At 40.0% G+C, this 15,288-nt stretch overlaps 1 protein-coding gene across 1 annotated transcript; it reads left to right on the top strand.

The window, feature by feature from the left end:
• Positions 1-467: 467 nt before the first annotated feature.
• On the top strand, positions 468-12,504 carry SUPT4H1 (SPT4 homolog, DSIF elongation factor subunit). The gene is made up of 5 exons (XM_014054797.2): positions 468-624; positions 2,904-3,010; positions 6,186-6,241; positions 10,679-10,732; positions 11,288-12,504. Exons 1-5 carry the CDS (start codon positions 556-558, stop codon positions 11,353-11,355), a joined length of 354 nt encoding a protein of 117 aa, XP_013910272.2. The 5' UTR covers positions 468-555; the 3' UTR covers positions 11,356-12,504.
• The last annotated feature ends 2,784 nt before the right edge of the window (positions 12,505-15,288 follow it).

Below are 15,288 nucleotides of genomic sequence, written 5' to 3'. Positions count from 1 at the left end.
ATCGGGCTACCTAATACCAAAGTTAATTTTGAATCATTTAAGCGACACACAAAATAGAATTAAAAATATTTAGAACAGAATAGAGCTGGACGGGACCTTCGAGGTCTTCTAGTTCAGCCCCCTGCTCAAGCAGAACGACCTATACAAGTTCAGAACAATTCGGTCCTTGTGTAGGATCGCCAGAGGCAAAAAAGAATTAGACTGTTCCATACATAACTGTAAGGGGAGGTTCGATTTTGGCGCCAAGATCTTTTCCCTTCTCGAAACCTCGCGTGACTACAATCTGTAAAACCATCTCTCGGTTTCTAGAGGCGGAGCGTATGGGCCATTCAGGCGCTTGCGCAGAAAACAGCATCGGAATAAGGCAACGCGCCATTGCTGAATGACGCCAGTTCCTCGCAGACAGTTGTGCGCATGCGCCTCTCAGCGGTGTAACGAGAGAACTCCCAGAGAGGCACAGAGCACTGTAGTGGAAAGCCTTTCGGCGAGGGAAGTGACGTGTGTTTGGCTGTCCGCTTTCTTCCCTTAGGTGTATGCTGCCGGTTGGTGGTGGTCATGGCGTTGGAAACGGTTCCTAAGGATCTGCGGCACTTGAGGGCTTGCTTGCTGTGCTCGTTGGTCAAGGTGTGCCTTCCGTTTAGCGAAGCGGAAATTCCTCTCTTTCTTAAAAAAAATCCTAGTTGGAATAGTACCGCGCCCAGTTGTGTGTCGGGGATGGGTTTCCTAGTCCAGTTTGTCTCTATGGTGTTAGAATACAATAACAGGGTTGGAAGGGACCTTGGAGGTCTTCTAGTCCAACCTCATGCTTAGGCAGGAAACCCTACCTCACTCCAGACAAACGGCTATCCAACATCTTAAAAACTTCCAGTGTTGGAGCATTCACAACTTTTGGAGACAAGCTGTTCCACTGATTAATTGTTCTAACTGTCAAGAAATTTCTCCTCAGTTCCAAGTTGCTTCTCTCCTTGATTAGTTTCCACCCATTGCTTCTTGTTCTACCCTCAGGTGCCTTGGAGAATAGTTTGACTCCCTCTTCTTTGTGGCAACCCCTGAGATAGTGGAAGACAGCTATCATGTCTCCGCTAGTCCTTCTTTTCATTAAACTAGACATACCCAGTTCCTGCAACCATTCTTCATATGTTTTAGTCTCCAGTCCCCTAATCCTCTTTGTTGTCTCTTGAAATATCCGCTTGTGAGAAGAAGGATGTCCCTTGCGTGACATAGGTGGTGAAAATCATTCCACCCAAGAGACCAGGTGTTTCTTGTTCTTTTTCTCTCAGTTCCAGCAGTCAATTATGTGCCGTCAAGTGGTTTTTGACTTTTGACAACCCCATAGCAGATTTTCTCCATGATGATCTGTCCCTAACCTGGACATTAAATGGCACACCCATCACCACTGTAACTGAGTCCATCCACCTTGCTGTTGGTCTTCCTCTTCTCTTGCCTTCCACCTTTCCCAGTATGGGCCTATTTGACAGCCTGCCCACACTTGAAACCTTGTTTCTCAGACAGGTTGACAAACAGAAATTCCCTTTTTCCCCTTCCCTTTCTACTATTCAATAAATATTTTCTAAAATTATTTGCTTAGAGTTTTAGCTTGCTTACTGTGAACACTGTTGAACGTTTTAGTTTCATAATTGCTTTACTCTTGCTACTCTTTGTTATTTGCAAATATGTGTAATTATGTTTTTACTGGTATGTGTCATTTGGGATAATGTATGTAAAGCACCCTGAGTTCCACCCTAACAAGCCAGATTTGTGTTTGGAAGTGTTCATAAAACCTTCCTCTAATAAATGTTTTAATCTATAGCAATTTATGTAGAAAGTGTAGTTTGCCCTTCTTCAGCCAATTTGAACATGCATCTGAATAGATAAAGGTAACTCTCACCATGTTAAACTTTCCTTAGCAACAGTGTAGAAGTGGTTTGCCAATGCCTTTTTATAGACATTTTAAAACTAGCCTATAATGTTAGGGTTTTTTAGTGGTCTCTCAGCCAAATGTTAACAACTTCAGCCTTTTCCAATTCAGCTAATGTTGATTAAGTGCTGCTACCTACTTGGATGACACATGTAAATCAATTAATAAACCACATGTTAAAGAGTGGTAGGGATACTCAAAATAGTACTATTCAGACATAATTTGCTTCTGAGGTTTCATAGATCCACCATGTTTAAGAACCTTGTCATACATCACTATCTCCATGGGCTGTTTTTATCTCTTTAAGCTGTATTTCCTCTTGTTTATCTCAAACTTCAGTGGATCGCTTGTCCCAGTATTAAATGTGAAGAAGAAGAAAACTTCAATTTCTTTGTCTCATCTTTAATTTTAAAAGCCAATTTTAATATGTGTATCCTGTAATAGTAAATCTTTTTAAAAAGTGTTACATTTTTGCAATAAGCACAAGCTTTGACTTCAAATGTTTACTTACTTACTATAGACTAGTCATATTATTTTTAGTCTCTGCCAACAACTATTGTTATTCAAAACGAAAAGGGGAGAAAGTTACTTACTGTAACAACTGTACTGGAAAAATCTTTGTGGCAACCTATTTTATTCTTGACAGTTTTAAAATGGGCAAAGCATATTGAAGGATTAAATGTAGGAGAAAGTTGGGATTTAATTTAAATATGAGGAATTCTAATTACCTTTTTTGTGGAAAGCAATTTTTGCAATTAGTTGCAGCAAATGTATTTCCCATGATTGCGGTTAGAACTGTGTGTGTGTGTATACATACATACATACATACATACACACACACACACATACATACATACATACATACATGCATGCATGCATACATACATACATACGAACCTTAGGGGATGTTCCCAATTTAAATTTGCTTGTCCTTTAGTAGCAGTACTTCTCATTTTTCTGTTATAACTTTCTTCTTTTTCACCAGACTATTGACCAGTTTGAGTTTGATGGTTGTGACAACTGTGACGCCTATCTCCAGATGAAGGGGAACCGTGAAATGGTTTATGATTGTACCAGTTCTTCTTTCGATGGGTAAGTGACCTTATGTCAGTTCCCCATGTAACTGTCTGGGTTGTTTTCAGGTTAGACTTGAGGGTGAGATAGCTGCCTGAAATCCAGCATTCTTTTGCTTTTGCTAGTTATAATAATCATTTGATAAATTGGTGAGATAATAATCTTTAGCAGAACTTTTCCTTTTCAAAAAAATATGCAACTGATATATTTTTTAAAAGTTTGTTTACTTGTTTATTATTATAACTGAGTCTTCATTTAGCAACTACCTTACAGTTAACAATGGTGATGAAAAAGTAACTTTATGACCTTTGCAGATCTACAGAGGAAATAATAATAAACAAGTTGGTTCCAATTGTCGGTTAGTAAATGAACACTATCTATATTATTAGACACCTTCTTACTTGGAAAAAGTAAGAATTCAAAAAAAGATACCACTGGCAGTTTTTCACCAAATTTCAGCAGCATAATCTTATGTGAGGGGGTTCATAACTTAAAAAGAGTGGTGATGTCTGCAGTTTGTAAGTTATCCACTCTTGGCCTTCAGGAAAAGCATGACTGGATTCATGAGAATTAAATAGAGGCGATTATTTACATAGATTTTGAATTAATACATCCATTATGGAGCATGATGTTACCAATAAGAAAACAAATCCTTGATAAAGTTATATACATTAAGGTATGGATCTCTTGAAAAAAAAATTTCTGTTTAAAAAGTTGAGTGATCTTTACCAAAGATCTAGAAAAACGGCTAACTGGAAAAGAATATTGTAAGAAAAAGCTTTCCCCATGAATATAAGAAATAGATGACAAATTCTTTGAAGGTTTATTGATCTGTAGCTACAAGGTGTTTTCTTAGGGGAGAAGACAAAAATTGCATGCTACCAAGAACTTTTATCAAACTGATTATATATATAAACTCCTGCTTACCCTTTTAGGAATAAATAATAGTTCATTTATCAAGTTGTCCCTGATTATACATAGTAATTTGTATACCTTTCTTTTTTTCTTTTGGAATTGTATCAGATAACAATTTGCGCAAAGAAACTTTGTTTCTAATTCTAGAGTAGTCTATACTCCTTATCACTTATCCCTTCCTTTCCTGTTCTTTGTTTTGGGCAACTCCTCTGCTATTGCAATTGCTTCTAGCTCATTCTATTACAGTCTTTCTCAACCTTGGTGACTTTAAGTCCTGTGGACTTCAACTCCCAGAATTCCCCAGCCAGCTGTGCTGGCTGGGGGATTCTGGGAGTTGAAGTCCACAGGACTTAAAGTTGCCAAGGTTGAGAAACACTGTTCTATTATATACCCTAAATATGGCTATGTCTACTAATATTTACTGAGTTGGGGATCCCATAGTATAATTGGATATGTTGTATTACTTTTTTTTATTACTACCATAAATATTACATTTATTTCATTAAAACCTACTGCAATCAATCAGTTTCAAATATACATACTAGCAGTAAAATCAGCATAAAATTTTACAATAGTACAGTAAAATAAGAAAAGAATAAAACCCTAAAAAATAAATCAGATGGCTCTTTTTGCAAAACAATAAATCCTGGAGACTGATCCATTTACAATAATGATTTGAGTAAGCATCAGTCAAGATAAGTATAAACAGACAGTCCAATGCACTCCCATTTCTTCTTCTTCCTTTCAATTGTGCCTGATTCTCAGAGGCTTCCTGGATAAGTCCCTGCAGTTTTCTTGCCAAGGTATGAAGAAATAGTTTGCCATCCCTTCTTTTCTTGGGCTGAGACACAACTAACCCAAGGTGGCTTTATGCTTAGAGTGGGATTAGAACTCTCAGTCTCCTGTTTCTAGCCTGATGCCTTAATAACTACAAATGGTACCTTGATACTCATCATTAATTGGTTCCTCGAGGCGTGACGAGTATTAAAAATGACAAGTGCCAAACAAACCGAGTGACTTACCACATGACCCTTTGTTTCAGCTGGGAAGGACTTCCTGTCGGTCTCTTTTCCTATGCTGACTTCCTGTCCATTCTCCCAACCGTCCCCCTTTTCCTATTGCAGCATATCTAGTACCAACCAATGAATACTGGAACAATATTTTTGCATCAAAATGCACCAAGTACCAAATTTTACGAGCTTTGAAGCAGTCGGGTAGCGAGGTACTACTGTACACCAAACTACGATTTTACTCATCCTGATATACCTTTTGGAAGAGCATATTTTGTACTTCTTCAAAAATTCAGGAAAGAGCATGTGGTCTGGATATCCACGCATAAAAGAGTTTCCAAATAATTGATTTTGTCCAGGATCTTTTGTAGCTCCTTCCCTAATCCCTCCTTATAATCTTTACTGGGAATAGAAAGTAGGAAACTGCACCCCTACTTCTTTTAAAACATATATTACTACATGCTTTCTCAGAGAATCATTGATTTTCTCATGGAGCCAGCTATCATGCCCTATCTAGCTATGGACAGACAGGATGGCAGAGGACAAGAGAATAGACAGGTGGCAGAGATCAGACTGCTGTAGAAGACACAACCATCACTCCATAAGATCAAAAGAATCAAAAGATCACAGCAGAAAACATTACTTTGCTTATTACAGTGGACAGCAGATACAAGAGATGTTATTTGCCATGAATCCTGGACATTTGATTGGCTAATTCTTCCTGCATCCTTGCAGGTGTTCTGTTGCACCCATTTTTCTCTAAAAGGGTCCTAGATCATTTTTAACATGTCTGCTATATAGGAATTTACAGACACAATAAGTACAGAGAATAATTGTCACTTCAATAGTCTCATTGTAAACTCAGTTGCGAATTCTTACCCCAATACCCAGTTGTGTCCACTTTATTTGGGAGATTTCCTTCCAGCAGCTCCTCAGTTAACTAAGGAGTGTCTTAGGATTGGTCAGAGGTCCTGATCCAGCATCCCGGATGTTCTGTTTTCTCTTGTTTCATTTCTCCTGTCACCCTGTCACTTCCATTTGCCCTTCCAGTCCTCCATTCTAGTTCTTACAGTGCTTCAAATTCCATCTTTTGTTGTCCATCCTGCATTTTTATTTTGTAAATTTTGAACTGACTCCATATTTCCCAGAGGGGTTGAAATCTTATTGCCACTGTTTTGGCTAAGCAAATCTTTTCCGTGTGTCTGTGTGTGTGTGTGAGAGAGAGAGAGACTTTTTTCAATTTTCTGACTTTCCTTGTCTTCTTGCAGCATTATTGCAATGATGAGTCCTGAGGACAGTTGGGTCTCCAAGTGGCAACGGATCAGTAAGTTTTCAACTACCTTATATTTAATTATATAATTAAGCTGTATTAGACAAATGATTGCATTCAGGATTGATGAATAAATGAAAGACAAGTAGTAGATTACTGAAAGGGAAATTTCTGTCTGCAGGAACAAGTAGGTCACATTACTGATGTTTTTCAGTATTAGAAGCTTTCTGCAAGAGGAGTTCCTCCTTTGCTGACAGCAGAGATGAAAACTTCGGGAGTTGAAATTTGCTAGCAATTTTGTGTTGTAAGAGTTTCTTCACAACAACATAATAATTAACAAAACATCATTATGGCCCAGGAGTGAAGCATCAGCCCATGGAATATGATTCACCTGTGAGAAAAAAGTTCAAAACCCAGCGAGATTTTTAGTTACTTTTTTTGAAAGGACACTGCTAGTGTTATTCAAATTGATTTCTTTGAACTTGGCACTATCAGCTCAAAAGCCTGACATTTAAAAGGGTTAATTGAACATATGAAGCTTAAATGTCCAACGGGAAATATAGTGATAAAATTATTTGAAAAAGAGATAGTAGACACATTATTTGCATGTGTGTTTGTTCTTGGGAACTCACGATGATTCAGATACTAGCTTTAATTGATAATAATTATTTTCAGTCTCTTGGGATTGTATTTACACGTGAAACAATCCTGAAATGTTTTAAAGTTAAACATTAAATCGGGGGTTTAACAAAACTCAATTTTGAACTTTTTTATGGCTTTATTTAACATTTAACTTTATAGAAAGAATGTATTTTAATGACATGCTCACAACAGCAAGAATAAATATTGCTCAATACTTGAAGAAAAATATTATTCCGATAATAGCTGATTGGGAACTTAAACTTGGAGAATATACAACAGTGGCAAAATGAACAGTATGTATACTCAATAGAGTGGGACGCAGTGGCTCAGTGGCTAAGACGCTGAGCTTGTCGATCAGAAAGGTTGGCGGTTCGAATCCCTAGTACCATGAGCTCCTGTTACTTGTCCCAGCTTCTGCCAAACTAGCAGCTCGAAAACAAGTAAAAAGTGCAAGTAGATAAATAGGGGCCACTTTTTCCATGCGCCTTCGGCATTTAGTAATGCCAGCCACATGTCCACGGAGACGTCTTCGGACAGTGCTGGCTCTTTGGCTTTGAAACGGAGATGAGCACCGCCCCCTAGAATCAGGAACAACTAACACATATGTGCGAGAGGAACCTTTAGCTTTACACGAAATAGAAGTTTAACCAAATCTGAGCAAAAATGGTTTCCATACATATATCATGCAGCAAGGCAAATGCCGTATTTTTTGGAGTATAAGATGCACCGGAATATAAGACGCACCAAGATTTTGAAAAGGCAAATAAAAAAAAGTTTTTGCACTCTGCAGACCTCCCCAAAATGGCCCTTTTTTCACAAGAACGGCCTTGTTTTTTGTTTTAAAAAAGGGCATGCATAGCCTTTAGGAGGCTTGTAGAGCGCTCCTGGGGGCTGGTGGAGCAAAAACGAACAAAAAATAGCCCATTTTTCACTCATTTTGCCTTCCCCAGCTCCCAGGAGCTCTCTGGGAGCCTCCTAAAGGCTATGCATGGTCATTTTTGCAAAGGGGGCGGGGTTTCAGGAGGCCAAATATGCTGTATTCAGTGTATAAGACACACCCAGATTTTCAGCCTCTTTTTTGAGGGAAAAGGTGCATCTTATACTCTGAAAAATACGGTATAAGCATTTGTAATCTGACTTTTAAGAATGCCAAATGTTTACAAATATGGTAAATTAGCAGATGCACAAAAAGAGGTAAGTTAGATATTGAATAGTCTCATTTTTAATATTCTGGTATTGCAGTCATTTTCAAGCTTGCTTTTCTTTTTTCCTTATCAACATGCATAAAAACATTAAGTAAGCAACACAGTGGTAACCTTAATACTAACTAAACAACTTAAGGCCAAAATTTGTACTATTTTGCTGTTCAGCAAATGCTTTGAATGTTTTAAAGCAGTTTTTAAATGTTAATAAACAATTTTGGATGCAATAGGCAAATAGTTTTATGTTCATTAATATTGATATTTCAGTTTGTAATCAGTATTGGAATGTTTCTTTTTTATCCTCAATACACTTCAATAGCAGAGTTGGAAGGGACCTTGGAGGTCTTCTAGTCCAACCCCCTGCCTAGGCAGGAAACCCTATACTGTTTCAGACAAATGGCTATCCAACATCTTCTTAAAGACTTCCAGTGTTGGGGCATTCACAACTTCTGGAGGCAAGCTGTTCCACTGATTAATTGTTCTAATTGTCAGGAAATTTCTCCTCAGTTCTAAGTTGCTTCTCTCCTTGATTAGTTTCCACCCATTGCTTCTTGTTCTACCCTCAGGTGCCTTGGAAAATAGTTTGACTCCCTCTTCTTTGTGGCAACCCCTGAGATATTGGAACACTGCTATCATGTCTCCCCAGTCCTTCTTTCTATTAAACTAGACATACCCAGTTCCTGCAACCGTTCTTCATATATTTTAGGCTCCAGTCCCCTAATCATCTTTGTTGCTCTTCTCTACACTCTTTCCAGAGTCTCCACATCTTTTCTACATCGTGGTGACCAAAACTGAATGCAGTATTCCAAGTGTGGCCTTACCAAGGCATTATAAAATAATACCATTTTATAACATTTCACATCATCTTGATTCTATCCCTCTATTTATGCGGCCTAGAACTGTGTTGGCTTTTTTGGCAGCTGCTGCACACTGCTGGCTCCTATTTAGATGGTTGTCCAGTAAGACTCCCAAGATCCCTTTCACAGTTACTATTGTTAAGCAAGGTACCACCTATACTGTACCTGTGCATTTCGTTTTTCTTGCCTAAATATAGAACCTTACTCTTTTCACAATTGAATTTCATTTTATTAGTTAGTGTCCAATGTTCAAGTTTGTCAAGATCCTTCTGTATCTTTAGTCTATCTTCTGGGTGTTGGCTATTCCTGCCAGCTTGGTGTCATCTGCAAATTTGATGCGTTCCCCATTTATTCCCTCATCCAAATCATTGATGAAGATGTTGAAGAATACAGGGCCCAAAACAGAGCCTTGGGGTACTCCACTGCATACTTCCCTCCATGAAGATGCAGTTCCATTGAGGACTACACGTTGAGTGAGGTTGGTCAACCAGTTACAAATCCATCTGGTGGTGATGCTGTCTAACCCACATTCTTCTACTTTATCTAGTAGTAGGTTATGGTCTACCTTATCAAATGCCTTGCTGATGTTCAAGCAAACTATATTGACAGCATTCCTCTGGTCCACTAATTTTGTCACATTATCAAAGAATGCAATAAGATTAGTCTGGCATGATCTGTTTTTGACAAACCCATGTTGGCTTTTGGCTATTACTTTGTTTGCTTCTAGGTGTTCGCTAATTCATTGCTTGATTATCTTTTCCAGAATCTTTCCTGGTATTGAGGTCAGGCTGATAGGTCTGTGGTTTCCTGGATCTATTTTTTTTTTCCTTTTTTGAAGATGGGAACCACATCAGCTCTTTTCCAGTCCTCTGGCAGTTCCCTGGTGCTCCAGGATCTCTGAAAGATATAGTTCAGTGGTTCTGAGATCACATCTGCCAGTTCCTTCAGAACCTTGGGGTGTAATCTATCCGGTCCTGGTGATTTGAACTCGTATAGGGTAGACAGGTGTTCACTTACCATTTTCTTCCCGATTTCAACTTGTGTTCCTAATCTGATTTTTGTGGTGCTGTTTTTGATAGATTGGACTGTTTTATCCCTTTGTGTAAAGGCAGATGCAAAACATGAGTTAAATAGTTCTGCTTTCTCCCTGTTGCTTGTCACCTTCTTGCCACTTTCTCCCAGCAATGGACCAATTGTTTCCTTAACTTTTTTTCTTGTTTTTAACATGTTGGAAGAAGCTTTTTTTGTTATTTTTTACTTTTGTGGCGAGCCTTTCTACATTGTGAGCCTTAGCTTTCCTCACTTCATCTTTACATGCTCGGGCTATTTGCTGATATTCTGCCTTATTTATGTCCACCCCCACGCCCAACTACATTAATGTAAACATTAGTGTTAATTATCTTCAGTCAATACTGGGCTGTCCAAGTATCAAAACAATACAGAGCATTTTATAACACAAAAAATATTGAAAAAAAACTTTCTAGCAACTGATTAAAATAACAGACTGGGGTAGAAAGTGAGCACATGGCATGGACACCCTTCCTGAAAGGAACTTATGTTATATATAAATATATTATTTAAGCCATATTATTAAGCAGAAGATTCTGAGTTCAAGTCCTGCTGTAATTATGAAAGCCAGCTGGGTGACTTTGGATCAGTCACTCTCTCATAACCCAACCTGCCTCCCAGGGTTGTTGTGAGGAAAATTAGAGGGATACAAACAAATAAAAGTATTATTTCACACTGCAATCCTCAGCAGTCCTAATTCACATTTGTTCCTGCTTTCTTAGGTAATTTCAAGCCAGGCGTGTATGCTGTGTCAGTGACTGGCCGTCTCCCCCAAGGTAATCTACAGCAGCGATAACCAACACTTATGGCTTGGCGGCCCAGGGGGGAAGAGGGGATCCGGGTTGCACAAGCGGTGGACCAGCATGTGTGCGGGGGTGCTCACCAGCCCACCACTTACACAAGTTGAACTGTGTATGAGTGTGTGCCAGCCCACTACTTGTGCAAATCGAGCAGCGTGTGGGCTACAGCTTGTACAAGTCAAACTGCACACCCAACGTACACTGACCTTCTGTTTGTGCGGTCTGGTTCCAAAGAGGCCACAGCCCAGTAGTTGGGAACCCCTTATCTACAGGATTCTCTTCAGGAGGACTAGGATTTGGAGATCTTTTCTCATTTCTAAAGAATCCTACAACTGAAATAGAAATTTGTGCCCAGTTTACTGTTGAGCCAAGGACACTGCGAGGGCTGTAGCCTCAAGGACCAATCGTGGCTCTTCTTTTTTAGCACCATTGTAACTTTGAATGGTCCCTGAGCAAATGGATGGTAAGCAGGGATTAGCTGTACTTCATCCAAGTCCATTAAATTAATAGATATGTTTGTTGTTGTTGCAGGCATCGTACGGGAATTGAAGAGCCGTGGAGTAGTCTACAAATCTCGGGATACAGCCATAAAGACCTAAGAATATTTTGTTCCTCAAATATTATGTCTTTCCAGCTTCCTTTTCTTGTAAATGCTGCCATATGGACTATTCTAAAGATATGGAGGACGATCGGTACATGGATCAGGTTTTTATTAAGGACTTTTAATGGGCAGCCTACTAGTGGCTCCATTCTTCTGGCTTTGAACTAGATATGAAAGGGGGGGTTCCTGAAAGACTTAAGGAAGTGGTGACACTAATTCCCAAGCGTTTCTGATTTCTCTTAGCTGTTTTTAATAAATTTGGTCATAGCATCAGGAACCTGTGCTCTGGCTTTTGCTGTTAAAAAGTTTTTTGTCTTCCTGTAATAGGTGAGGTGTTCTAGCCTGCTCAATTTGTAGGATTTTCTCTGAGAGGAGTACTACATATTCCATGAAAGATAGAAATAAGAATTTCTCTATCTTTCATGGAATATGTGGTGGTATTTTTGATTCAAGACTTCCATCTTAGTTAAATTTTTAAAGAATCTTTTCCTCACTTGGCCATATTTTTGCTTAAGGCAGCTTTTTGTACAAGAATCGGCTCTTTTTTTAATGCACTGAACTGTAAATTAATCAAATGGCTTGGGTTCAGTCAACATACTAAGCTATTAAAAGATTGGTCTATCTATATGCTGTATGAGCAATGAAGCAACGAAGCACAATAGACCTGTGTAAACACAGCAGATATTGGTCAGATTCAGGATCAGCTCCCAGTTCACTGGGATCTTAGCATACCCAACCTCTTTGCCCTTCAATTATTGCTGGGACAATTATGTCAGGAGAGTTTCTGATGGGGATCATTTGTCCATCTGCTGAGTCTGCTTAGGTTTCCGTGTAGCATATCTCTCCTGTTCTACTCCTAGTATCCCACTGTGAATCATCAGTTTCCGGTTGCTCTGAGCAGCAGGACACCTGCAGCTTCAGCAGGGGGACCTGCAGACTAGCAGAGATCAAATTGCAGGATGTTCGCTGCCATTTGTGTGGCATGATAATCATCACAGGGACGTCATGGAGAAAAGAGGCGGAAGAAGTATTAGGTATGTCCACCGCCTTGAGTTACTTATAAAGTAATAAAGATGGGATTAGAAACCTATTAAATAAATCGATAAATAATACAAGAAGGTAATATTTTCCATGATGGGCATTGCCCTAGGGCAGTGATGGCGAACCTATGACACGCGTGTCAGTGCTGACACGCGTAGCCATTTGGGGTGACACGCACAGGATTTCATGCGATTCATCCTCGGCTCCTGCACGGACGCTGAGGATGAAAAAATCTGTGCTGGAGGAACGGGGAGGGCGGGACATGTGATCTCCCCCGCCCACACTCACTTACTGTATCGCCGCCGCCCCTTTCTGAGCGCAGGGGCTGCTGGTAAGGCGTGCGTGCTGTGCGCACACACGTCATCAGCGCGGCGAGGGAGGACCCGCAGGAGAGGAGCGCGGGAACAGTGATTAGAACAGTGCGCGCCTCTCTCCAGTCAGGCCGGCACAGAGAGTCTACTCCTGTACTGGGACTGTCGGTTACGACCGCACCACAGCAGGGAACAGCGGAGTGCGAACGGGAAATGTGAGCGCCATTAGCAGCCCTCGCGTCACTAGGAATATTCATAGCAGGGGCGGGCTGGAGCGGCATGTTGATGAGGACGTGGAGCTGGAAGCAGCCGACTCCACAGCCCTGGTTCACGGCACCCCAAACAAGTTCAATAATATCAAGGGCAACATACGAAATCGACTGATGAACAAAGAAGTTACTAAGCAGGTATGTTAAATAATTTGTTTTTGGTTTATTAAATACAATTATATATTGCAATTATACATTTTTGTAGTGTAAACTATAAATTGCGCAAAATTATGTTTTTGTCGAAGTGACACACAACGCGAGTTATGCTCGATTTTTTGCCGATTTTTGACACACCACGCCAAAAAGGTTGCCCATCACTGCCCTAGGGCTAAGGGTTATGGGTTACAGGTTGCTTGACTACGTCTTAAAACTTGGGTGTAAAACCGTCTTGTAGATGTTCACACAGTCTCTGAAAGCTTTTAAGTTTGACTCCAGAGTCCTAAATTGCTATTGAACTGTAATGTTTGGTGTGAAAGAAGGAAAGAAGTAAATATATTGGGAGCAATAAAATTAATGGCAATGTAATTTGCATTACATGAAATTAAAAATATTTTTTTGCCCTTCATTTCGGTGTCTATCTCATTTGTTCTTTGAAATTTGCTCACTGGCACATTATTCAACAGCCAGACATAGATAGATAGATAGATAGATGATAGATAGATAGATAGATAGATAGATAGATAGATAGATAGATAGATAGATAGATAGATAGATAGATAGATAGATAGATATTTTATTTGTATGCTGCCCTTTTCCCTGGGGGGACTCAGGGCGGCTCACAGTTCAGGGGGAGGGAGGACAAACCATGTTAAACACATAAAACAATACATCATTAAAAGCACAACATTCATACAATTCGGGTGGGGTCAATATCTTTAACCCCAGGCCTGTCGGGACAGCCAGGTTTTAAGGGCTGTGCGGAAGGTCTGGAGGGTAGTGAGGGTACGAATCTCCACGGGGAGTTCGTTCCATAGGGTCGGAGCTGCCACCGAGAAGGCTCTCCTCCGCGTGGTTGCCAGTCGACATTGACCGGCTGATGGAAGTTTTTTTAAACTTTTTAAAAAAAACTTAGGTTTTTTTAAAATATATAGTGATAACTTTCCACAGTCAATAAAATATAAGATTAACAGATAAACAGATTTGGAAGGGACCTTGTAGGTCATCTAGTCCAACACCCCCCCCCCCAAAAAGCAGGAGACCCTACACCATTTCTGATAGATGGCAGTCTACTCTCTTCTTGAAAGTTTCCAGTGCTGAAGTTGCCTAGTATATATTAATGGAATATTTTTAATTGCTTTTTTCTTATCCCCTCTCCAAATATTATGTGGAATATCAACTAAAATGTTATTTTATATTAGATCAGAATCAGACTGCTCACTGGAAATAATTACGAAGCAAAAGTTTAGCTCCCTCAGAGATGAAGGCACAAATCACTGCAGAAGACTCCAGCGGTTTGAAAAACTGAAGACGATTGACAGGAGACAAGATGCCTAATATCATTGGTAGAGACAAACAAGCGTGAGCTTAAAGCCTCAGGGAAGCAGCTATCGACAATCTGGGGAAAATGATGTTCATTGTGTCATGAAGAAGCCACTGAACAACAGCAAGGGGATATGAGTGACAAAGCCTCAAAGCCACAAGTCTTTCTCTTCTACATTTATACGTTCACACCCAACATCCTAATTCTTTTGGGAATCAGCAACTTTCTAAGGGATGCGGTGGCTCAATGGTTAAGATGCTGAGCTTGTCGATCAGAATGGTTGGCAGTTTGAATCCCTAGCGCCGTGTAACGGAGTGAGCTCCTGTTACTTGTCCCAGCTTCTGCCAACCTAGCAGTTCGAAAGCATATAAAAATGCAAGTAGAAAAATAGGAACCGCCTTTGGTGGGAAGGTAACAGCGTTCCATGCACCTTAGGCGTTTAATCATGCCAGCCATATCACCACGGAGACTTCTTCGGACAGCACTGGCTGTTCGGCTTTGAAACAGATATGAGCACTGCCCCCTAGAGTCGGGAACGTCTAGCACATATGTTTGAGGGGAACCTTTACCTTTAACATTATAAAACACAGAGACAGAGTAAGAACAGTAACCCCCAAAACTGAAGGTCCGAGATAAGTTTGGTCTGGTAAGACACCAGGCTAGAAAGTGGGAGACTGTGAGTTCAAGTCCTGCTTTAGCCATGACAGCCATCTGGGTGACTCTGAACCCAACCTACCTCACAAGGTTATTGTGGGGGGAAACGGGAGGAGAAAGGCCTGTTGGATATGTTTGTCACCCTGAGATATTTGTAAAAATTATAAAAATAGCAA

Source organism: Thamnophis sirtalis, unplaced genomic scaffold (assembly GCF_051295495.1).
Source record: "Thamnophis sirtalis isolate CommonGarterSnake01/CBP01778 unplaced genomic scaffold, rThaSir2_p1.2 scaffold_6, whole genome shotgun sequence".
Classification (NCBI taxonomy): Eukaryota; Metazoa; Chordata; class Lepidosauria; order Squamata; family Natricidae; genus Thamnophis; species Thamnophis sirtalis.
The sequence above is the reverse complement of the archived record's forward strand: the minus strand, read 5'-3'. Positions and strand labels throughout refer to the sequence as shown.

Coding starts and splice junctions, on each gene's coding strand:
- SUPT4H1 (XM_014054797.2), top strand. CDS start 556: ATGGCGTTGGAAACGGTTCCTAAGGATCTGCGGCACTTGAGGGCTTGC. Junction 625..2,903: donor TGCTGTGCTCGTTGGTCAAG/GTGTGCCTTCCG, acceptor CTTTTTCACCAG/ACTATTGACCAGTTTGAGTT. Junction 6,242..10,678: donor CTCCAAGTGGCAACGGATCA/GTAAGTTTTCAA, acceptor CTGCTTTCTTAG/GTAATTTCAAGCCAGGCGTG.